Raw genomic sequence first — 23,514 nt, 5'->3', positions numbered from 1 at the left:
TTACTCTTTGTTTGTTTAGCAACAAGGTGACCAAATTCGGGCATAAAAATGAAAATATAGGCCAGCCAGCTTGGGCTTAATCGATCACCGATGTAGAGCGTATAGCCTATTTTTAAAGATGTATTTTCCCATAAATACAGGAAAAATGAAGATTAATTAAATCATACTTTTGAATAGGTTATTTTGTAGTTTTAATAAAGTTAATACCTTCCGTAACAAAAAAAATGTTTTCTCATATAAAATGACGCCTTTTTATATACTGGTAAATGATATTTGAAATCAGTTTGTTTACAAAGTTGTGTTCAACTGTGCCTTTAATATCGTTTAAAAAACGCTTTTAAATTTATGTATAATATATTATTATATTAAACAAAAAGTGTTGATTGTCACTGTTTTAGCAGGCCTAATATAATTGTGTAGGCCTCCATAGGCTTACTTAGCCTTTTTTAAAATGCCTAAATATTTCGTATTTATTCATTAAAAAAATACAGTGAATTCGCTATGTTCACAAAAGCATACAATACAAAGAATTCTTGCGTAGGCCTATTTTGTGCCAATCGTGCAGTTGAAAAAAATATTTAAATTAGTACGTTCAAAATTATTCTTCCGGTGAGTCACATGTAAAAAATAAATACCCAGTAAATAACCCTGGTTCAAATCTATCAGTATAGTCAATTGTTTGTATAGACTAAATTTCTTCCAATATATAACAAATATTTTTCGGAAGATAATAAATGTATTTTTATCCAAATAAAAAGTAATATTGATTGAAATTACACTCATTACATATCAATACCATAACGCCCTATAAATATTCATAATCAACTCTACAATCCAGACAGTTTCATATACAATGAATATTAATAACAAACATCATTTGCATATATTAAATGCAGCAGCAATATATAATGATGCATGTAACTGATTGGTTACTTGAAAAATGAAGACAATCATTGAAAGATCCAGGGTCAGTTCCTTTCAGAGTAACTATTTAAATTTATGTTATTTAAATTATCACAAATACAAATTAGTATAGCCAGGTCTGGTATAGCTAAAGTCCTTTAATTACCACAAGATTCGAACCCAGAATTGTGGAACTGAAGAAATATCTATTGTATTCAGTCTATAATATGATAATATTGGTGGTCATTCATTATTCATTTTCAAGGATTTTGTCGAAAATGATTTGTTAGTGAATTTTATCACTACGCTCTACATTAACTGGTACACATGTTTTTGTATTTGAAAAAAATACTAGTATCTTACAGGATTTGAACCAGGGGCCGAGTAGTAGCCAAGCATCAAGCTAAAACCCCTCACCTTAAGTTATGTCTACACTACTTTGTGACAACAAACTTTGATGTGCCAATATGGACACGATGATATGAACAATTTTTTTTGTCAAACTAGTTTGATAGTGTAGACCAAAGAGTTGTAATTAATTACAACTCCCTGGTGTAGACACAGACTTTTAAATACATTCAGTTCTACTATTATGTAGTATCTAGAATTCCTATTAATTGAAAACACCATAAAAACTAACGTTTGTAAAAAATACCAATCACAGCTCTTAAAGCTATCACAATTACCTGATTAAAATGTATTCCTACTTTGTAATACTATAATAAATAGTGGTAGTTCAACATGCATCTTTTTTTATTTACATTTTGGTTTGTGTATGCCCACTTCCAAACAATCACATGTATCATTTTATTCTAATAATCCAATTACATTACTGCAGTAATTGATAACTGCAGCATTGCGGTAATCAGATTATCAATAATAAATACTTTGATTTTGGAACGGGACAGCATGATTGTCCACCGTTGTTTTTCGTAAGACAAACTCGAGTTCCTGGAAGTCGTGAAATCGTTGGACATCTTTGTCTTTCCGCACAATTGTATTTGGTAGTTTTCGAACCTTTACCAAAAGTTCCGGTTTAATGTAAAGCTCTCGGCAACAAACTTCTATCAAGTTTTGGAACGTTAGATTTGCTAGATCTAGTTCTACTTCGATAAAGTCGCTCTCAAGTGCACTGGCCACACGCACTTTTAATACAAGTTCTGGTTTAAAAAAAGAAATAGTATTATTAATATTTATGATTGGATTAAAAATAAATAATTCTTGGTTCAATCCTAAAAAGTCTTCCAATAATATTTCAAGTGATCTGTCCCTAAATGTGCAATTTCTTTCCGAAAAATTTGTTATTGACGTATCTTCCACAATTATTAAGTGCCTAGAAATGGCATACTTTTTGTATACAACAGATGCTGATGCTAGAGAATTTTTATAGCACCTTCTACGTTTGGATGTCATTTACAAATGGTGTAGCACCCTCTATGGGTTGGCTATGCATTTGTAAAGTTTCCATTTTTTTCAATTTAGGATATCTGGTGACTGTTATAATAACCCACAATTAAATGGTACAAATCTCACCATCATTGTTTGTTGTTGCTATTGGTTTCGATGGATGACTTGGTGGGTTGACCTCTGACCTTTGTTCACCACCATTGTACGTGGTATACGTTGCTATAGAGTGTTGTAAATAGTTTGGGGTGATTGGTAAAGTTGTAGGTGATGCTATGGATTCTGGTGTTACTGTAAACAAATATAATATTCACTAAACATCATAAAATGAACATTTATTATTATATAATATCCAGCAGGGAGTTGCAACTCCCTGATAATATCATTACTGATTCAGGTAGTCTAGGTTTTAGATGGCAATTCGACTTAATATTGATAAAAAGTTTTGGCACATGGCATTTCATACGTATAACACTTGAGCTGGAATCATCTAGTTTACAGACACAACTCAAAACGTTGCCTGGTGGTGCTCGTAAAGGCATAACAACATAAAACAGATAATTAAACCTTGGAGCAATGGTTCAGCATATCTTTTAAAGCTAAATTTTTAATGGAGAGTAATTTGATTATCGTGAGCAAGAAAAGTACAGTAATAATGTTTTGCATTATGAAGGTCATTAAAAGTGCACGATCAGTTTTTGATAATTTCAAATTTGTTATGTCTTTGATAAACTATCTAGTACAGTATACAGAAATCAATGATTTAATTAGTTAGAGATGAAACCTGTAATTATATAAAGCCATTAAAATTTTTAGTAGGTTAAATTAAATTGACAGAAGAAACTAATAAATATAATAAAAAAAATTAATTTAATGTTCTATTGTTTCCGTATTGACAAAGCATACCAGAACTCTTTTAAGCCGATTTTCCACTAGGCAAATTTGTTCACGCGCACTGAAAGCGTCAGCTTATACGCATGCATATATAAGATTTGGAAGATGGAAACATGAATACACATGTTTGACTAGTCGAAAATAGGCTTTATGGTCTAATTTGGCTTCTGCAATTTGGTGCCACAAACAAGATTTGCAGTAGGAAGCTGTAGTAAAATCACTGCAGCAACCACAGTCCTACTGCAGTATACTATTGTCCTTACCTCCTAACATTTGGTGTATTTCTGTTTTGGTTGTTAGCTGATCTGGTGTTTCTCCACTATTAGTTTCTATTGTTTTATCTGCATCTCTCTCCAGCAGTATGCCAACTGATTTTACTTGACCCCTCTTGCATGCCCAATGCAGCGGCGACCTAATAAAAAAAAAAATATATTAATTTTTGGCATAAAAAGACACCTAAAAATATATACCAGCATGTCAGGGATTCAACGGAAGGCTCAGCCAGCCCAGGCCCCCTAAATTTTGGAAATTGTAATGCAAAAGATAGAAAATCAAACTAAACTCATTTAATTTATTTCACCATTTGTAGGCCCTGGCCCTCCCTATTTCAGAATCCTTGATCTGCCACTGTATGTAGAGTGTATGATCGGTCTTACTAAACAGCACATTATTTTTCTAGAAGAGATTATTTTAGAGGGCTAGCTTAAGTTATATTTAGGAGTGAAGTAGGCGCATGTATTACTAGTAGTAGTGTTATGTGGTGTTTAGTATGACCATAGAGATATTATAGTTCACTATAATATCTCTATGGTATGATGACCGTCTGTATGACTTACCACCCGTTGACTTGATTCCTGCTGTTGATCTCAACGCCTAAATTTAATAACTTTACTATTTCATCATTGTCACCGAGTGAAGCAGCTTCTCTGAGCCTCTCTTCTAAAAGTAATTGTTGCCTTTTTTCCATTTAAAGAGGTTAAACTTAATAATAGTAAAAAATCCTGAAAATACAATAAAAAATACATTGTGACTTGTGTTAATAAATATATTTTTAGAAAATTCTGCAGATTATTGCAACATAGGTAGCATTAGGCCTATATCATCTTAAGGAAGGGAAGAGAGATGCGTTTTGGCAAAAGGTTAGAGACACATAGACCCAGATGTCCATTATTGGTGCAGTACACCACACACAGCATGCAGGGTCAGCCTGTGCCCTGATGTAATTGTGTAGGTAGGTGCCTAGGCTAGGAGGCCTGGCTCTAACCTCGTATTCATAGCATTTCACACTATTTAATGTTAAAAATTGAAAATATGCATACTAAAATAAATAGGCCCTCTGGTAGTTTTCTATATAATCGTAGAAGCTAATATTAAAAACTACAGAAGCAATTAGAGTGCAATGTTTTTTTTCCTGAAATGGTTTTTTTCCAGAAGTTTTTAGAGCAGCAAGAAAAATAATCACACGGCGCCCTCTATAGTTTCTTCCCCCCGAAAAAAAAAGCCTTTTTGTGTAAAGACAAATAAAAATGGCGCACGCCGCTGCTGCTTTGCTTGATGAGCTTATGGGCAGAAATCGAAATCTTCGCCCAGATGACGCAAATAGAAATATACGATGGGATAGTGAAGATGTAAGTAATTTATTTGTTCGTATACTGTGTCTTTAATTCAAGATAAGTAGTATTTTAAGCTTATAAACCCCGTTTGTTTTTGCTACCTCAATCCAAAACCAAGTCACACTGAGAGACTGAGCCTGTGAGGCCTAGTAGGCCTAGAGACTCTCTACTAACCTAGCCTAGGCTAGTAATAGTATAGTCAGAGGCTAGTCTAGGCCTACATACAAAATACATAGCCTTTGTTTGGAGGCGCTACTGCAGTTTCGCACCACACTGTTATATCTTCGATTTCTCACCTACATTTTTTCTCACACTCACATCATACAATTTTGGGCTATTATGTAACATGTTCCCATCCATGATTTAGCCACCGTTAAATTACATTTATCACAATAAAAAATGCAAATACTTCGATCGAACTGTGGCCATTTTAGAATCAGAAAATTGCCAGAAATCAATGTATGTTTTATTTTTCGGTTTTTATTTTAAAACTGCAGTGTGGTTTTATAAAGAACCTGCTGTACATATCAAAAGGGCGACGATATGAGTCCGTACATATAACATTTAAATTTTTTTTTAACAATTCACAGTTTTAAAAAACATTAACCATATTTCAATTTCAATATGTAAAACTCATATCTAAAATCGTCGTCATAGCAAATAATTATTGTTAATATACTGTATTAAAAATAGAAAATGATTTGTTTATGTTTTAGTGAATGTATTGATTAGTGACCAAGATAATTTTCTTTGATAGGCCCTATTAATATGAATAATAATAATGAAATATTAATTTAACATCTAGGGCCTAGGCCTATTACGCCAGCTGAAAACATTTCTATTCGGGTTTCTATTTCAAAAGTAAATACATGTTTAATCGGATTTTATAATCTACCCTTTATAGTTTCTAATAATTTTGGGCAAAATGAAGCATACATTCTGGCAATTAATTGTTAAATATAAGATGGCGAACATTTCGCAGTGTGTTGACACTGAGTTCAATATCGTTTAAAATGTTTTGAAAACTATTGTTATTTAAAAAAAATTACTTCGTAAGTGGTTTAATCGTATAAACATGTTACATAATATTATGTTGTGAGTGTGAAAAAGGAAAGTTTAGGTGAGAAATCGAAGATATAACAGTGTGGTGCGAAACTGCAGTAGCGCCTCCTTTGGACATATATACTGTGGAAGTGCGCAAGAAAATTCACGTTCAAATTGCGCGTTTAAAATATCACTATGCTAGCCTACTAGGCCTAGCCTAGGGCCAGGCCCTATATTTAATTATATATACAATACAAATACACTTAATTGAGCAATAAAATAGCCACAATACTGATTTAGGCTTAATCATGTCAATTTAGTGATTTAGGCCTAGTTACTGTGTATTTAATTGGAATAACTTTTTTTTCAGGTGTGTAAACATTTTTTAGTACAGTATTGTCCTCATGAACTTTTCATTAACACACGATCAGATCTTGGTAAAGTATTATTATTTTTATTCCAAATAAATAATTCAAGCTTTTTTGTAATTTTAATGTTCATTAATTTAAAGATATTTAGATAAATCACAAACCATAATTATTAATATTATTATACAGTACTTTTTATTCGCCCTGACCTGACATAATAAGGTTCGAGGCCTTTAATAAATAAATATTATTATTGCTTAAATAAAAGTTAAAACTAAGATACAAAATAAAGAAATATATTATAGGTTTGCATTGTTCCTAATAATTATTTATGTTTTTTTGCAGGACCATGTACTAAGCTTCATGATGAGGAATTGCGGAAAGCGTAAGTATTTTATTTGTTTACTCAATTAAATCTTACACAATCATGTAATGCAAAAATCCAGAAATTTAGTTTTACTTTATCTTAGTTCAAACAAAGAAAATATCAAAAAATTATTATATTTATGCTCCCAAACTAATTGTTGTGATAGCTTTAAAACTAACTCCAAATTCCAAAGCAATCAAATATACCTTATAATAATAATAGGCACTTATTTTCTTTATATAGATATCGTGAGAGTTCCAGGTTTAAAAAAATGGGATACGAGGATGCGTTTCTGAGTTGCCTAGAACAGGTCATGCAAGACGTTGAACGACGCATCCGTAGAGGGCACTCTAGACTGGCTCTGAACAACACATCAAATTCAGTATGTATTTTGATTGAAGTTTACCAGTTCTGTAACACTACAACAAACATGTATTCAGGGGGAACTTTGGTAGCTATTAAATATGTCCCCTTAATAGAGGTTTTACTGTATAATTAAAGAATGACATTTATTTTACTCATTTGATTGACAGCTTCACACACCATTAAAGAATAAAAATGAAGAGAAGATAAAGTTTTTGACTGAGAAGATTAACAACTTACTGGAACAAGTGGAGCAGTTGGGATGCGATGGTAAAGTAGAGGAAGCAGAGGGCACTATGAAATTAGTGGACCAACTGAAAGATGAGAGAGAACAGCTAAGAGTAGTAAGTGTGTTATTACTGCACAGGATGGGTGACAAAGAATACTGTATATGCCATTATTTTCGCGTACTGTACATAATTGCTTGCGATTTACCACTTTCGCGGTAATGTCATATACACTATGTGACAACAAATGGAACTAAGAATGGGTGACAAAAACAATGGGTGACAAAAACAATGGGTGACTTTTTTAAATGGTCCAATGATTGATGTGTATTTGGAGTATTAATTGATTAATTTAGTGAAACTTCAACTTAGTTGTTAAAATGTTTGCAGAGTTCAGTCCTGATTTTAAATCCTGACTTTGCTACTGTGCCTGGGTTTTTCCGATGCCAAAATCATCACTACTTGTTGTTATATCATGTTACCGTCTGACTGATAGTTAATGCATTATTAGTCCTTTTTTATATTTATTCATTTCTTATATACTATTGATATTTGAATAAATAAACTGACTTGAATTAATAAGTTCTCTCTTCCACACCTAGAATGGCAATACATTATTTTGTAATGTATTTGTTAATTTAAATTGTTAATTTTTTTTTATAAATATTGGGTGTGCTGAGTCTTAGTATTGTAATATCAATTCCCTTGCAATTTCAGTCTGTCGAGTCTATAGCTTCACAAGAGAAGCAGATGGAGGTATGCCAGGTGTGTGCGGCCTTCCTTATTATAGGAGATGCCAAGTCAAGAGTAGATGAACACTTGATGGGAAAACAACACATGGGTTATGCCAAGATTAAAGCCACCATTGATGAAATTAAGGTATTGTAATGTCAATTATTATTATTTAATAAATATCAATTATTAGTATTGTTTAGCACTGTATTGCATATACATTTATTATTTGTTTGAAGGTATGAGATGAATCTTTTTGATTTATAATGCTTTATCATGTTGTGTGTTGTAGAAAGAACAAAGACGTCCAATAGAGGAGCTGGAAGCTAAACGGGCAAAAGAACGTGAGGAACGTGAAAAGGAAAGGGAGAAAGAAAAAGAAGAACGTCAAAAAAGGCGAGAAGAAAGGGAAAAGGAACGTGAGAAAGAAAGAGAGGAACGTGAGAAAGAAAGAGAGGAAAGACGGAAAAAAAAAGAGAAAGAGCGAAAAGACAGAAGGTCACGATCTAGGTCAAGGGATCGTCGTCGCAGGAGTAGATCTCGTGACAGGAGACGGTCGAGGAGCCGTGACCGAAGACGTCGAAGCAAAAGCCGAGACAGGGATAGAGACAGGGACAGGTATTATACATTAAAAAAATTATACTAAATACAGTACTTTTAAATTAAACTAAATTACTGGATATGATATTTTTATTATCTATTACTTTTAGGCGCAGAAAGAGTCGTAGTCGAGATCGTAGAAGGCGGTCGCGCTCACGAAGCAGAGATAAGCGAAGATCAAGATCGGGTTCTCGCAGCAGAAAATATTCGCGTTCACGCTCTAGAGATAGACGTCGCTCAAAAAGTCATGAACGAAAAAAGAGCAGTGAGAGAACTGATCGTGATAGAGAACGTAGTAGAGAAAAGAAGCCGTCAGATGGAGAGAAAAAGGAAGAAGCTTCAGCTGAGCAACAAGAAAGTGAGTTTCTGATTAAAAGTATAGGAAAATTGAATTATGAATAGTGTAGAATGGGCAGGATTAGATTAGTTTATTGTCATCCTTTGGAATGGACATTATTACAGTTGTGCCTGTGTGTCTATGTACAGGCCTTGTCTTTTAAAGCGAGCGAGTACGATCACTCGCCTAAGGCACTCCTAAACTGCCCTTAAGGTGTGTGATTTATGACTTAAATTTGTTAAACACTTACATCACCCCTGAATGTATTGAGGAGTGCAATTTGTAGCACACCTATAATTTTTAAAAGACAAGGCCTGTACAGTATGTACAATTTATCTTCACAACAGTTTTTTCTTCTAAAACAGATGATTTCTGACCCTGTGACTTAAAAACTAATTGAATTTGTTTTCAGAAATTAAAGAAGAAAATACAGAAGAAATGGAAACAGCAGCATCAGAGCCTCATCAATATGGAGAAGTGTCTTCTACAGATGGCAACAGGGAGGTAAAGGAATCTGATGCTATTGAAATGGAACAAATCAAAACAGAGCAGGTTCCAGATGAGCCAATCAGCTGTGAGCCTGTTGAGGACCAGACAGTTGTTCCAGAGCCACTGGAATCTAAGCCTAGCTTAGAAGAAATGGAAAAAGTTGAGCAAAATGTTGCTTAATAAGGTGAGTGGATTGTGTAGATATTAGGTGGGACCAGCAACAAGAATGGCTACAAATTTGAAGAAAGTATGAAAAGAATAGAGTTTTGATCGTAAATACTAAATATAGATGTTTATTAAAAGACAGAAATTTAAAAACTATGTAATATTAAAAAATTTTTAATTATTACAAATTTGGCTTACAGATTTCCAAAATTATGTTTTTTGTTGTTAATTATACATTTTTTTTAAATATTTTGATAAGAAAATCTCTTAGATAACTATAATTGAATAATATTGTAGTAGAGATAAATAAGATAAATTGTAAGATCACTGTTATTGCATATGTCTAATTGTCACATGCTGAAATATTGCATAAGGCGGTTGTTGAAGAGACGGTAAGCGCCCTCGTAAGTGCGGTTGTCATGACACCAGCTGGACGTATAAACACACTATTGTTTTAGAACCAGTTGAGACAGGAGATCACACATAATTTAAGGTATGCCTCTCAGGCAAGTGAAAGTTGGTCTATTTATATACTTATCTATTAAAACATTGCATAATTAAGAGAAAAATATCCCACCTACAAAAAGCATTTTTTACACAGGTCGGTTTTGCTGACGTGGTATATAATGCCTGTACAGTACCAACAGGTTAAGCGTTTCCTATTTTGAGTGTGTGTGTGCATGAGAGTCCATGGCCAGCTTTGTAACCAACAACTCTTGTTGACTTAATCCTTGAGTTTACATAAATTGGTACATTTCTTTTTTACATTAAAAGGTTGATATATATACATATATACTGTATGCATTTCTACGCAGCTGTGCTGTATATGATGATAAAGGCTGCATGGCGATTGTTTATTAAGAATACATCACATTTTCTTCTCAACTGCATGAAAAACAAGTGTTTTCCAACCTAAGCTTCCAGACCACAAATACACAGTCAACTCTCCCAATACTGGACACCTTTTGGACTGGCCCAATATGTCTGATTTTCTGAAAAGTCTAGTATTCGGAATGTGTTTTTTATGGTAAAAACAAATTTGGGACCTTTTGGGCCTAAAGAAAAGTCTGGTTTTGAGAGAGTTTTCGGTTTTGACGGAGTCCGGTATTGGAAGAGTTTACTGTAGTATAGAAATTTAGTATCTGAGACTGAGAGTTCGATGCTAAATTAATGTATTTTGGTTGGGATGAAGTCTCTCTCAAGGTCGGGAATTACTCTTTTAAGCTTTCTGACACACCACAATGGATTCAAATAGATCTGGTCCTCGCACTCATCCTAGCCAAAAACAAATCTATTCAGATTAAAATGTAATAGCTTTGCTACCTTCCTTTATTGTTCTCAATTTGACCTACATCAGGAAAACTGTATGACATCTTTACATTTCTTTACTCTTTTATAAAATCAAATTTGCCTTGCATGTTAAGTTGGCAATAGTTCCATTTTAATTTTCAATTTAAAGTTCGGCAGTAGGTATTATGTGTTTCCATAAACGGGCCACGTTACTTTCCTGGAAATGGACGGGAGCAACTGAGATGGATGCTGTTGATTGCGTATCTCTTGTTTTCTAATGGAAAAGTTTTGTTTCAGGTTGTTTATCTTTTACAAAAGGCATTTCCAATTGCCATTCTTCCTAGATTTAATTATTTCTACAAGTTCTGTGGATTGCAAGAGATTATGGCAGAGTTCAGCGATACATACACGACATAAAAATGTCCACTTCTCAATATTATGCTTCTTGCCTTTATAAAGGTTAGAGGTCAATTAAGTTGCCAGAATGTACAATACAATTAGTTATATATTTTTTTGAAAAATAGAAATAAGCTGTCATCACAAACAAAATAATTTTATTTGTTCATAAAAGTTATGCATTTATACAGATTTGTTCTTGTAACTTACAAATAACTAATCAGTATACATTGTCAATTCTTATTAATTATTAATATACTTTTGAGCAAAAAAAAAAAAGGATTGTATAAGGATTTTTTTAATCATAAAAAGTGTTTCAAAATATGTCGCATTTTACTAAAGCATCCATTGCAATACGCTATTATATGTTGTTTTTTTTTTAATTTTGAATAATGATGAAATTTAAAAAAATTAAAAATAAATTTGAATGGGATGATGACATTATTACAGTATTATTATATTTTTTCTTCAACCGATTTTCTTGGTAAAATACTTAATAATAATAATTGCAAAAACTATATATAAAATTTGTCTTGAAAACTTTGTCATCTATATCTTTCTTGTGTGTTTAAATTGCAGAATTATTTACAGAGATGACAAAATGGAATATTGCAACTTTCAAAATCCTCGGAACCGGTATTGAAACGGAGCTGTATGTATTCTGAAGTTATAAATTGGACGATATTTCAGTTAACAGGTGAATCAATGATTTACTCTAGTATGTGCTATACAAATTCCGGTTAAATTGCTTTAAAAACTTTTCAGTAAATATTGTCAATGAAGAATAACAGGTTAGATTTAGTTTTAAAACCACACTCGTAATAAAAATCAATTTAATGTTGTGCTATCCTTGTGAAAAAAACCCTTTAAAATGAAACCAAATGTTTTCAATTAAAATAAATCGTTTCAGCGAGGTGAAACAAAAATTTTCTAAGATAGATGGTAAATACAGGAAACATTGGTATTTACAGATAAATACATTACAACTTACTCCAGCAGAATGAATTTTCAGTAATTTGTTTTCCCATTAAATGATTCAATGTAATTTTGTTCTTGGTAGGTGTTGCATTCCATTTTGCTCAAATTAAATAAAGTTAATTTATGTTGAATCACTTTAATGACTTATTACTTTTGGAACTGTATACAGTAATCGGAAAGGAATAGGTGCTCTACAGCCTAATTGTAGCCAGAATTTATACTTAATAAACTCATTTGAATGGGAGCACAATTAATACATTTACATATCATTCGTTACCTTGTCCTATTGCAAATAATTGTCTATTTTTTCTTAATTTGAAATTTTTAAAAATATTAAAGAAAAAACTTAGTTACGACATAAAACAACCCTAAACAAATTAAAATGAAACAATGTACATTATTTTGATTATTGTTTACATTTCACAAGCCTCTGAATATCATTTTGAATAAAGTTCTCCCATTATATATCAAAATTCACTCATTAAATGTCAAAGTTCAAATGTTAGATGGCCTATACAGTATAAGCAATTTCGTTTTCTAACATCGTAGAAATTAGGAAACATTTTATTCTACAGCAATAACTTCATATTTAATAACCATAGATAGATCATATGCATTAATACTGTAAATGTAATAGAAAAATAATGTTGTTTCTAGATATATCTGGTATATTAATGTCTGTTACTGTATGTGTGTTTATATACATGTTAAGCATTGGTAATATGTTAAATATATCATATGGGATATTGTACCATTATTGGTGTATATTATGTAGGTCTAGTACACGTTGTCTGTGTCTATGTTTGCACACAGAATCTAACTGTTGAATTAGTTGTGGATGATATAATACTTTTTATCTCAGACAAATTTATTCGGTCCATAAATAGTATATAAAATGTAGTATGTATTCTAGTCATTAATAAATACAATTAGGATATTTTTAGCTCTTTATTTTGACAGTTAATTTAAATTCTAATAAAATAAAATTGTCAAGGATTGATACTGTACTAACGGGTTGATCGAATTGCTTTCATAACGGTAACTTTACAGTGTCTTAACCTGATTTACCTATAAATATTGTTACTGTAGACAAATGTATGTACTGTACATCATCGCTAAGAAGCCTTCACTCGTCTTACGTATACTGTATTTTCCCCCGTGATTTCTGATTTTTTTTTAGGAATAAAATGTAATGATTCATAAAATTTAGTTAATATATGTAATTATAGTTAATACTGTAATTATTTTCCACAGTGTTGTGTGTTTTATTATTTTATTTTATGGCTTATTTTGGTTTCAACTTTGTTAAAATCAAATTGCATTATTTTCAGAATAAACGATTGCTTTATAAATATTGTTAAAGTTGTCATTGCTTTTTAACTGTTGTATTTGACTAGCCATTATTATTATCACTATTATTAGTATAGGAATAATATTAACAATATACATAATAGTATATAATTAATAGTAAGCTTACTACTAACTGTAATGGATTGGTATGTCGCGTGGGAATTTAAATTCATTACGATAGCTCGCCATAGGGCCTACTAATCATTCTTTATTATTACACCAAACATATTTGATAAAATTAGCCTAACATAAAAAAAGCAACAAAACAAACAAATATACAGCATCGGCACTTATATAAAGCAAAACCATTTATTTTTTTCCTAAAAAAGGCGGAGTTAACATAATTAATAACGGACAGAATTATGTAATAATATACTTTTAAATATGAATTACCACATTTCCCTTTTGTTTAGTGTACTGTATTTAGAAAGTAAACGAGAGAAAGGGTCTACATATAATAAGCCTTTCCCAAAAAGAAACTACTGTATTGTACTGGTATATTTATTTACACGCATGAGTCAAACTGTAATTTTAATCGGTTTAAAAACCGTGGGTAAAAAAGGTGATTTACTGTCTTCTATATATAAATTTACGTAAGGGCAAAATTCGGTAAATCGCGCCTTACTTCTAGAATTTTTACTCGATGGTATATAAAGTTGGTTCGTACTTTCGGTACTGATTTTAACCACCTGATGTAACCCTGTTTACTAATTAAATTAAGTTAGATAATTAGTTATTGACGATTAAAACGAATTTAGGTTCAACGATTTGCCCCAAATAGGGGTGTTTTCCGATCGTGGTATACACTGTCTAATGGATGTCCATCTTGAAAAATACCCGCCACAAAAATGCGAGGAGGCTTCGCATTTTCCTATCTCCTCCTACGATAATTGTTTTTAATAGCTGAAAACCGGTTGAACAGCTAGAGTACAGCATCATAATGTTGAAGACAGGCCGATTTTCTTTAAAAAATACTATTTTGATAGATTTAATATACGTTTATACAAATGTATTGATTTGCGATGAATGGAACATTCCAATCTCTGTTCCACAAGTGTCTATTCCCTCAGGCGTCGTAGGCAAGTACTGTATACTCATAACAGAAATTCGATCCATTTTTTTTTCAATCTGTGCTGCATGCAGAGGTTGGATATAATAGACATTTTTTTAAACGGATAAAGAGCTAGCGTTTTCACTTGCCGTATATTATGTATAAATCTTTATTATTGCAGTTAAACCACCCACATCATCACCCTTCCCTCACTGGCATTAGTAGCGTTGTAAAACCAGTAGAGGATAGGCCTACGGTAGCCTACATCACATGCCCTAAACGCAGAACAACTTTGGTGGGTAGGGTAGGAACCAACTTAAGCATGAATTGGCTCTAAGAAACAATTGAAAACCATTAGGCCTACTAATTAAGTCGAGTTAGATAATTTAATACTTATTGACGATTAAATCGAATTTATGATTTTCCCCGAATAGAGGTGGTTTTCATTAAACTTAGTGGAAGGATGAAATATATGGGCAAGAAGAGACTCAGATCTAGATCTCATCAGAGACCGCTTAGGAACATAAGGTTGAATAAGTTCAATTAATATTTCGTTACTAAATGGATAAAGAATATATTTAAAAATTGTTCCTTTTTGCACCCATCCTCTTCCGCATCCCTCAACCCTAATGTTACATACAAAACACAAATTAAGTTTGTTTAAATTTGACTTAAAATTGGTCTCATTTTGTGACAAGCTTCTCTTTCGGAAGTAATTCCCATGGTGCTAATTTTAGTTGAGTACATAAATCACAGTGTCTATTTATTCGTTCCTGTACAGCCTGCGGTACGTACATTTGAAATCGCCAGTTTTTTAAGCTGAAATTATTATGTATTCGAGAACCATCTGTGGGCACGACCTAGATGGTACGCGAGCGAAGCGAGCGTACCATCTAGTTTTTAAAATTCAGCGTTTATTAGAATATTCAGATTGTTTAGACAATAATGCTAAAACGTTATGATATTATAGGCCTACAGACGCTTTTCTATTCCCTGACATGTGATCCGATCAGTAAACAAGGCCAACAGCCATAAGTCGCGTGCTAAAACGCATAGTGATACCGGACCGACAGACAGACCGACCGAACGACATAGTGAACTAAAGAGTCGCGTCCACGCGACTAATAACACGGAAATGCATAACAAAATTTGATGTTTGCGCGCCCCCACGTTGTGAGCGGATTCGCTGTCACTGGTACTGACTACTGTATTCTCGATCCATGGTATCAGTGTAGGACTGAAGTCCAGGCGTCGTTTAACAATACACAGAGACCTATTATTCTTTCGTATTGTATATGACGATGGATAAAACTCGGGTAAAATGTTACTCTGTTGCCGACTACGAAAAACAAGCGGAATTGAAAATAACTGACACCGCAGCACTTGGCTATTTCAACGGAGGAACGGAAGGAACAGAGACGTTACGTGATAATCTTGCAGCCTTTTCGAGGTAAAAATGGCAATATTATTTGAATACCGAATTGCTGGTGGTAGGGTTAACGAACAAATGGCTTTCCACGCTTGGCCGGAGACGAGCTCACCTGCTTCTTTTATGCAAGAATGAAGTTTAAATTTGGTAGATATAAGATTAAGGCAAAAGGACACTGAGCTTTCCTTGCCAAGATTGGAACGCGTAACAGTAATTTATGGCGCGGCAAGCTGTCATTTTATTCGGAAATATAGATATCTTAGTTTTAAACTATAAAGATATCTATTAATAGAAAAATCTCTATTTAAAACTAAGATATCTCTAGTCTTTGATTGTATGGCTGCGACAAATGCAAACAGTACTGTCTACTGATCGTGTCGCAGCCACAGATAAACCCTTTGATCTCCGAAGAGCACCCTGTTGTTAGATTGCTTTGCTATTAAATCATTAATAATCGATTTCATATAAATTACCCTCTTTGTATAAACGCCAAAGACTTATGAAAAGGCATGTGTGAAGAGTATGAAAAACTACGCCGAATTATTGCCGTTCTCAAAGAATACACCAAAATAATATAAACCAACTTTTAAGAGCAGGTTGTACAGGAGATAATTTGCATTTTATTCAATATTCAACCGTCAATGACCGAATCGAAGACATTTTTTTTTCAATATACACAGACGAGCGGTAAAGTTTGATTTTATTATGTAATGTTTGTTGTGGAATGAAACAAATAAAGAAATGAGAAATGACAGCATTTATAGCCGATAAAGATTAGTTAAAAGTTTTACTTTTTCAGATATAAATTAAGGCCGCGGCACATGCGTGATATATCGACGATCAACACAAAGCAGAGAGTACTGGGATGCGACATAGACTTTCCCGTTGTCGTCGCTCCGTTTGCGTTCGCAAAGATGGCCCACCCAGATGGAGAATATGCAGTGGCCAGAGGTATGTAAGGTTAACTACGCCGTCTATTTATCATTATATCTTGGTCCCACTTATATAGGGGGAAATACAAACACGTACAATCAAATATTTATATATCCAATCACAAGCGGCCGGTTGTTCAGATGGGTGATCATTTCGTCAAAATTAGCCGACTTACGTCTTTTCTCCTAGTCGAAAACAACCTACCCTACGTTATGGCACTGTAATTTGGTTATGCATGCAGCCATGTTGTTCAATACTTTGAAATGCCAGTGTTTGGACTATCATGACCAGACAATGTTGACACACGCGTTCAAAGTAGCCTATGACAAATGTTTTTTGGTGAGAGTTCTAAGCAAAGTTAACGGATGATAAAAACAGTTTTGTTCTGTTCCATAGCATGCGCTGGAATGGATACCGCGTTCACGCTCAGCTCGTGGACGTCGAAAAGTATAGACGACGTAACAAAAGAGAGTTCAACTGGAGTAAAGTGGCTTCAACTTTATCTTGTCAAAGATCGACGCGTCATTGTTAACGTTGTCCGTAAAGCGGAACGACATGGTTTCAAAGCGATATTGGTGACAATCGATCTGAAGATTCCGTCAAACAGGCTGACTGACAAGAGGAATCAGTTCACAATGGGAAACTCAGAGTTGTTACGGTTTGTAAGAATGAATACAATTCTTTATTATCACAATTGATTTTGTTACAAAAAGTCAGAAGCTCATCCAGGATAGGGAGAAAGGTGGGTGCCACTACACTCGCATGGATGTCCGGCACCTCAAACAATCCGCGTACCCTAACTCTATCTGAGGAGGAAACGGAGTGAACAAAACATACATAGTTCAAATAGATTTGTCAAATTGTCATTATAGGAATAATTTTTCTATAATGTTTAATATAATAATGTTTTATTATTTGCAGATCCCCCAATGCTTCCATTGACGATACAGACCAGTTTCATCTACTTTCTTTATCCTGGGACGATATTAGTTGGTTAAAAAGCATTACGAAGTTACAAGTCGCCGTCAAAGGCGTTATGACAAGTAAAGCCTGTTTTCCTGTCGACGTTAGTCGACGCTATCGTTAACAATAATCGGCGATCTTCTACGAAGACATTGAAATGTTAACGATTTACAGGAAAAGGTACTCGCTATCGTTATTATTTCAACTTGATCGTTTTCAAACGATCAAGTTGAACTTTTAAGAGCCATTGTCTGTAAGAATCAAAGAAATATCAAAAAGAGTGGCAGACTCAAAAAAATGGATTTCTTTCAAATTTTGCACATGGCTATATATGTGTTGAGAGAAATCAAATATGAAGTATTTTTTATTTCACACGTATATTTCCATGGCAACGGCCAAATTTGTGTTTTTGACAAATTTTGTCCTTTTTTAAGGTTTTTTAAAATGGATATAGGTACTACTTTGATGAACGATATTTTTGTTTTGTTCATTTAATTATAAAAAATAATTAGTGTATGCATAATAACAATGCATTGTGTACCTGTTTCAAATTTTTTTATTTTTTTTTATTTCATACTTTGGGAGATACCATTTATTTAAAAAAGGGTGTTTTTCACTTTTTTTAAATTGTTCAATGCAACTAAACTTTACTTCACCATAACGCCCAAAGTGGTGTATTTTTTTAGCTGATTTATTACAAATAGGTAGTTCTAATGTTTAATAATTGATTTCTAAAATAAAATACTGGGGTAAATTTAAAATCTACAAGCAGTGTTGCGAGAAACATAGGCATTTTTATAAAAAAAAAACATGGTATATTAGTAAAAACATTTTATTTTCTTTGATTATTTGATTTGAAACTCATTGGTCAGAAAAATTCTTAATGTTTTATATAGTTCTAGTTGTGTTGTGAGAAATCTAATTATAGATTCTGCATTTCCCAGTTTTAATGTCATTTTATAGGTTATATCCTCTGGAAATTTGAATAAATTATCAGATCGTTGTGAATTTTAATCTTTGCAACAGATTACTCCTCTCTTATTTTGAAGCTCCTCTTTCATTTGTTTACTTCTTTTATTTGCTAACCTAAGCAGATCCCACATGCCCATCCACCACCACTTTCGACTACTACCCCCCCCCCCCCCCACCCCGACTATAACCATAAAACTGCAACACTTTGGTCGATCATCCACTATAGAGTGTCAAATGCATGAATTCAAGCACCACCCACACTGCCGCTACTATCGCCCCAATAAATAGACGGATTCAAACTCCTCCATCCCACCCCCTCCCCCTTTCTCCAAGCCCCCACCCACCCCAAGTTAAAAATTGCAATGCAAAAGATAGGACATAAAGTTAAGTTTTTAGACCCTCGCCTTCAACCTCCTAACTATTTAAAAGTCCTGGGTCCACCACTTTCCCCTCCCCAAAATAGAACCAATCAAAAGTCAATGATATACTCAGGTATGTTAATGCTACATAACAAATATTGAAGCCCTGATTTGAAATTTCATTTCATTTAAGGTCAGCATGTAAAATATCACACTTTATTATTAAATATTGGTTTTAAATTCTATATCTTTTTTACTGTGATGGTTGGATTCAGTATTAATTATTAATTAATAATTATCTGATAATTATTTAATTTCCCTTAGTTATGCATAGCAACAGTTACTATGGTAACTAAAAAGATATTCTTTAGATTTTGCATATTTATCTCATACAAATTTAAATTTGTAGATTATTAGCAGGCATGCCTTATTTGCATTTTCAAATTACCGTTTCACAAGGTCATATTCGTAAGCACTTTCTTCTGTGATTATTTTTATTCATGAAAACCCCATATTTTATTTACAGCGGCCACCTCCCTTAACGGACGCACTTTGAAAAGCCTGTTTGGTTCTTCCTATCTAATTAGTGCATTTGGTGCTTACCGTAAGCAGCTGCGGGCACCTTTTTATACTAAAAATGAGATTTTTTGTAAGCGGCAAATCGAAAAATGTGATACTTATTGCATGGACCTATGAATTAGAGGTGCATGTTTATTGTATTTCTTTATATATTAGCTTTATTTTGAAAAGGTTTTAAAAACATTACTGTGAAGAGATGAGAAAACTACACAGATTTTGACCGACCATTTTTCATATGATAAAAGTTTTTAAAATTTGTCTGAAAATGCTAAAAAAATACTAAACCACCTGATTATTAATAATAATAGGTCTACAATTAGCTGGAAAATTGAGAGGCTCGTTTCGTTAAGAATATCGTATATAGCCATAATAAGTGATTTTGGCCCTTTATCGGCAGAACCTCCCGTAAGGGGTCACCGCCCGTAAGCGGCCACTTTTCCAGGTCCCGAGGGTGGCCACTTACGGGAGGTTCAACTGTATTTTAAAAAACAATTATCCTTAGTTATGCATAGAAACAGGTTCTAAGATAACATAAATAATACATTTTGACATAACTTGACCCAACAAATGACCCTTTCACAAGGTCAGACATTTTCTGGGATTCAGTAGATAAGTAAATTTGGGAAAAGGTAGTAAAGCTATGTAATCTATTGTTTGTAGTCATGAAACCCCATATTAAAAATATTGTACTTAGTTACGTATAGAAACAGTTGCTACAATACACTATAGGTAAAATGTTGATGTCATTTGACCTCAATATGTAAAATTTATTTTTTTTCATGAAACTCCATATTTAATTTTTTTTTTAAATATCATTTGTTACGTAAACAGGTTTAAGATAACACTAAAGGTAATTTTGTTTACCTTTATTCAGATTCGTCAAGACGTTCTTTCTGAGATTATTAGGATTCAGTATTTAAAGTAAATTTGGCAAAAAGTAGAAATGTAAAACTATGTAGAAAAAATGTTTTGTATTTATGAAAAACCCCTTATTTTTTTTAGATTTTCGCATAGAAACAGTTACTATGGTAAAATGTTGACCTCAAAATGAATGAATTTACAAGGTCAAGTTTGTCATTAATGGAATGCAGTAGAAGTAAAATTGAGAAAAATTACAAATGCAATCAATTCTTTGTATTTATAAAAACGCCATTTTTTACGTTTAAAAAAAAATTACTTTCCTTAGTTACACATAGAAATGGTTGCTAAGGTAACACTATAGGTAAAATATGAAAATTGTTGAGAATTGTTATGAACTATCTTGTAAATTTTGATCAAACATTAATAGTTGTAGTAAAGTGAGGACCTGTCCTGTTTTGCATTCTGACCCCTTTTTACCTCAAATGACCTATTTACAAGGTCAGATTATTTGGGAGGTCTTTCTGTATCTCTTTACACAAAATAGATTTAACAATTTATAAAAACCATTGACGCAATTATTTCCAAGTTTAACATTATTTTCCATCAACTAAATATTTCAATGCAAAATACTGTTTTTCTGGCAATTAATTTAAATAAACCTGGCAACACATTCTCCTATTTTATCTAAACTATTCGTATGACTCTAGTAGCATTATGACAAGCCACATATACATTTTATTATTGGATTAGCCATATTTAAATTGTGTTTCATGTGTTTTGTTTGTTGATATTTTGTTATATTTTTTATATTTTTCGTATTTTCCTGGCAACACAAAACCTATGTACGAAATTTACCCCAGTATTTTTTTCGTGATTATTGTTGAAAAACCTATTGACTATCAAATTAAAAAACCTCATTGATTTAAAAACACCACTTTGGAAGTTATAGGTACGTTTATGAGGTATACTTTTATAAAAAAAATATTTTTTAAAAACACCCCTTTTTAAAATAATGGTATCAACCAAACTCCATTTTGTAATTTATTTTTTTTCTACATTAAATGGAACTCAATACATGTTGTTTACACTGCTATAAACAAAAACTGTATACTGTAAGTATTTTTGGTTTAAATAAGTATACAAGTTTGTACTTTTTCACTATAGAAAATCTGTGAAAAATGGCAAAAACATCAAAATTTGGATAATTGACCGTTGTCATGGCAACGGAGGCTAAAAATTAAAATGAATGTTGTAGATATGATTTTTATTGAAATGTCTATTCATGGTAAAAATTTGAGAGAAATCCATTTTTTTACATCTGCCACCAAATCTTTGATTTTTACAGACAATGGCTCTTAACGATTAACGATGATAGCGTCGACTAACGTCGACAGGAAAACAGGCTTAAGACAAATCAAATAATGCTGTTGACGTCATGGTTATTGTCTCTTATATACCAATGTCAAACTCGAATGTTTCAATTATAGGAGAAGACGCAATCGAAGCGGTCCAACACGGCGTAGATGGTATTGTTGTTTCAAACCATGGTGGAAGAGCCCTCGACTGTGTAGAAGCATCGGTATGTCATCTATTATAGGTCCCTTTTTCGTTTTGGTTGATATTGCATGAGACGCAATATCGTAATGCACTGTACAAATGCCGTGTTGGTTATGTCATTAAAGCAACCAAACGGTTTTTTTTACGCGATATATTATTTGTATTACGTTTCATCATTTTATTTCACAGATTGATGCGTTATCGGAAATAGTAGAGGCCGTAAAACATAGCGGGGTTGATATTTTGATGGACAGTGGTATACGTAAAGGAACTGACGTCATCAAAGCGCTCGCACTTGGTGCGAAAGCTGTAATGGTTGGTCGACCAATAGTATGGGGACTCGCAGTAGATGTACGTTCTTTTTCTTCTTCTTTAAAGTTCATTGAGTTTGTCAAAAAACATTTTATTTTTTTATATTCTTCTTTTTTTGACAGGGCGAAAACGGTGTGAAATCTGTACTGGAAATCCTGAAAAATGAGCTTAGGATATCAATGGGTTTATGTGGTAAGATTACGAAAGACTAGACCAATTAACGATTAACGAAAACAATTCACATCGGCCATTGCCGCACTTATTTCATCTCCACTTTCCGTGTAAACATTGACACTATGTTCAATCATATTTTCTTTTCAGGTTGTCAATCTCTGAGTGATATTAATCAAACGGTTATCAAGAAATCGACATCGTCCAGACTGTAAAACAGAGGGGGCTTCAATGAGGAGAGGGGTTAAATTAATAATTATGATAAACATATTATGTTGTAGGATGAGCCCCGTCGGTACGCATGGATATTAAAGGAATGAAATAGTATTGTATTTATTGTATTGATGTGTGGAAACAGTACACCACCTTCATTCATATTACGGATTATTCTCTGCTTTTAATCGATTACATAATGATTTCGCTGTTCTATTATAATATAAATTAATATAATAGTAAATTAATATAATAATAAATTTAAGGATAGGCCTACGTGAAATTCCATGGGTTTTAGAAACGGAACAGGAAAAGTTATAGTGTGTAACATAATGAGAAGAGGGCAGAAATAGCTCTACGCATGTAAACTTTCATTTTTCCTGGTACACAAATTTAAATGTCAGACCAGCTTAACGTGTCTTACATTGTTATGTATTTATTCACAAAATCCAGAATAGAACGGTTAAAAAAGACACCCATAATGCTACAAGGTGTCATACGGTATACAAATGCTTTTTTTCATCTTTGAAATGACGGTGATCAATCTTGGTTGCCACAGGGACGCAACACACGTATACGCTACTAAAGCGAGTT

At 33.0% G+C, this 23,514-nt stretch overlaps 3 protein-coding genes across 8 annotated transcripts; 2 read left to right on the top strand and 1 right to left on the bottom strand.

Annotated features, from left to right (window-relative positions):
• Window positions 1–314: 314 nt before the first annotated feature.
• LOC140047908 (ankyrin repeat domain-containing protein 40-like) lies at window positions 315–4,640 on the bottom strand. Of its 2 annotated transcripts, none has more exons than XM_072092941.1 (5): window positions 4,521–4,640; window positions 4,038–4,202; window positions 3,465–3,613; window positions 2,437–2,598; window positions 315–2,063 (listed from the first exon to the last, which is right to left on the bottom strand). In XM_072092941.1, the coding sequence occupies exons 2-5, from the start codon at window positions 4,166–4,168 to the stop codon at window positions 1,777–1,779; spliced, it is 729 nt and encodes a 242-aa protein (XP_071949042.1). In that variant the 5' UTR covers window positions 4,169–4,202; window positions 4,521–4,640; the 3' UTR covers window positions 315–1,776. The 2 variants fall into 2 exon arrangements, with proteins under 2 accessions (XP_071949042.1, XP_071949049.1); XM_072092948.1 differs by having other exon boundaries at window positions 4,583–4,627.
• Window positions 4,641–4,724: 84 nt separating this feature from the next.
• LOC140061940 (uncharacterized) lies at window positions 4,725–16,898 on the top strand. Of its 5 annotated transcripts, none has more exons than XR_011847452.1 (10): window positions 4,725–4,829; window positions 6,229–6,295; window positions 6,572–6,611; window positions 6,837–6,975; window positions 7,127–7,300; window positions 7,901–8,062; window positions 8,208–8,533; window positions 8,626–8,873; window positions 9,265–11,889; window positions 16,812–16,898. XR_011847452.1 is itself a non-coding variant. In XM_072107978.1 (10 exons), exons 1-9 carry the CDS (start codon window positions 4,728–4,730, stop codon window positions 9,519–9,521), a joined length of 1,515 nt encoding a protein of 504 aa, XP_071964079.1. In that variant the 5' UTR covers window positions 4,725–4,727; the 3' UTR covers window positions 9,522–9,525; window positions 11,772–13,515. The 5 variants fall into 5 exon arrangements, 3 of the variants coding, with proteins under 3 accessions (XP_071964079.1, XP_071964062.1, XP_071964052.1); XR_011847451.1 differs by lacking the exon at window positions 16,812–16,898 and having other exon boundaries at window positions 9,265–11,255; window positions 11,772–13,515; XM_072107978.1 differs by lacking the exon at window positions 16,812–16,898 and having other exon boundaries at window positions 9,265–9,525; window positions 11,772–13,515.
• Window positions 15,770–22,996, top strand: LOC140061992 (2-Hydroxyacid oxidase 1-like). Its single transcript, XM_072108034.1, has 8 exons — window positions 15,770–16,021; window positions 16,800–16,951; window positions 17,330–17,591; window positions 17,855–17,976; window positions 22,155–22,246; window positions 22,414–22,575; window positions 22,659–22,728; window positions 22,858–22,996. Exons 1-8 carry the CDS (start codon window positions 15,867–15,869, stop codon window positions 22,920–22,922), a joined length of 1,080 nt encoding a protein of 359 aa, XP_071964135.1. The 5' UTR covers window positions 15,770–15,866; the 3' UTR covers window positions 22,923–22,996.
• Window positions 22,997–23,514: the final 518 nt, after the last annotated feature.

This window comes from Antedon mediterranea, chromosome 1 (genome assembly GCF_964355755.1).
Source record: "Antedon mediterranea chromosome 1, ecAntMedi1.1, whole genome shotgun sequence".
Lineage (NCBI taxonomy): Eukaryota > Metazoa > Echinodermata > Crinoidea > Comatulida > Antedonidae > Antedon > Antedon mediterranea.
The sequence above is the reverse complement of the archived record's forward strand: the minus strand, read 5'-3'. Positions and strand labels throughout refer to the sequence as shown.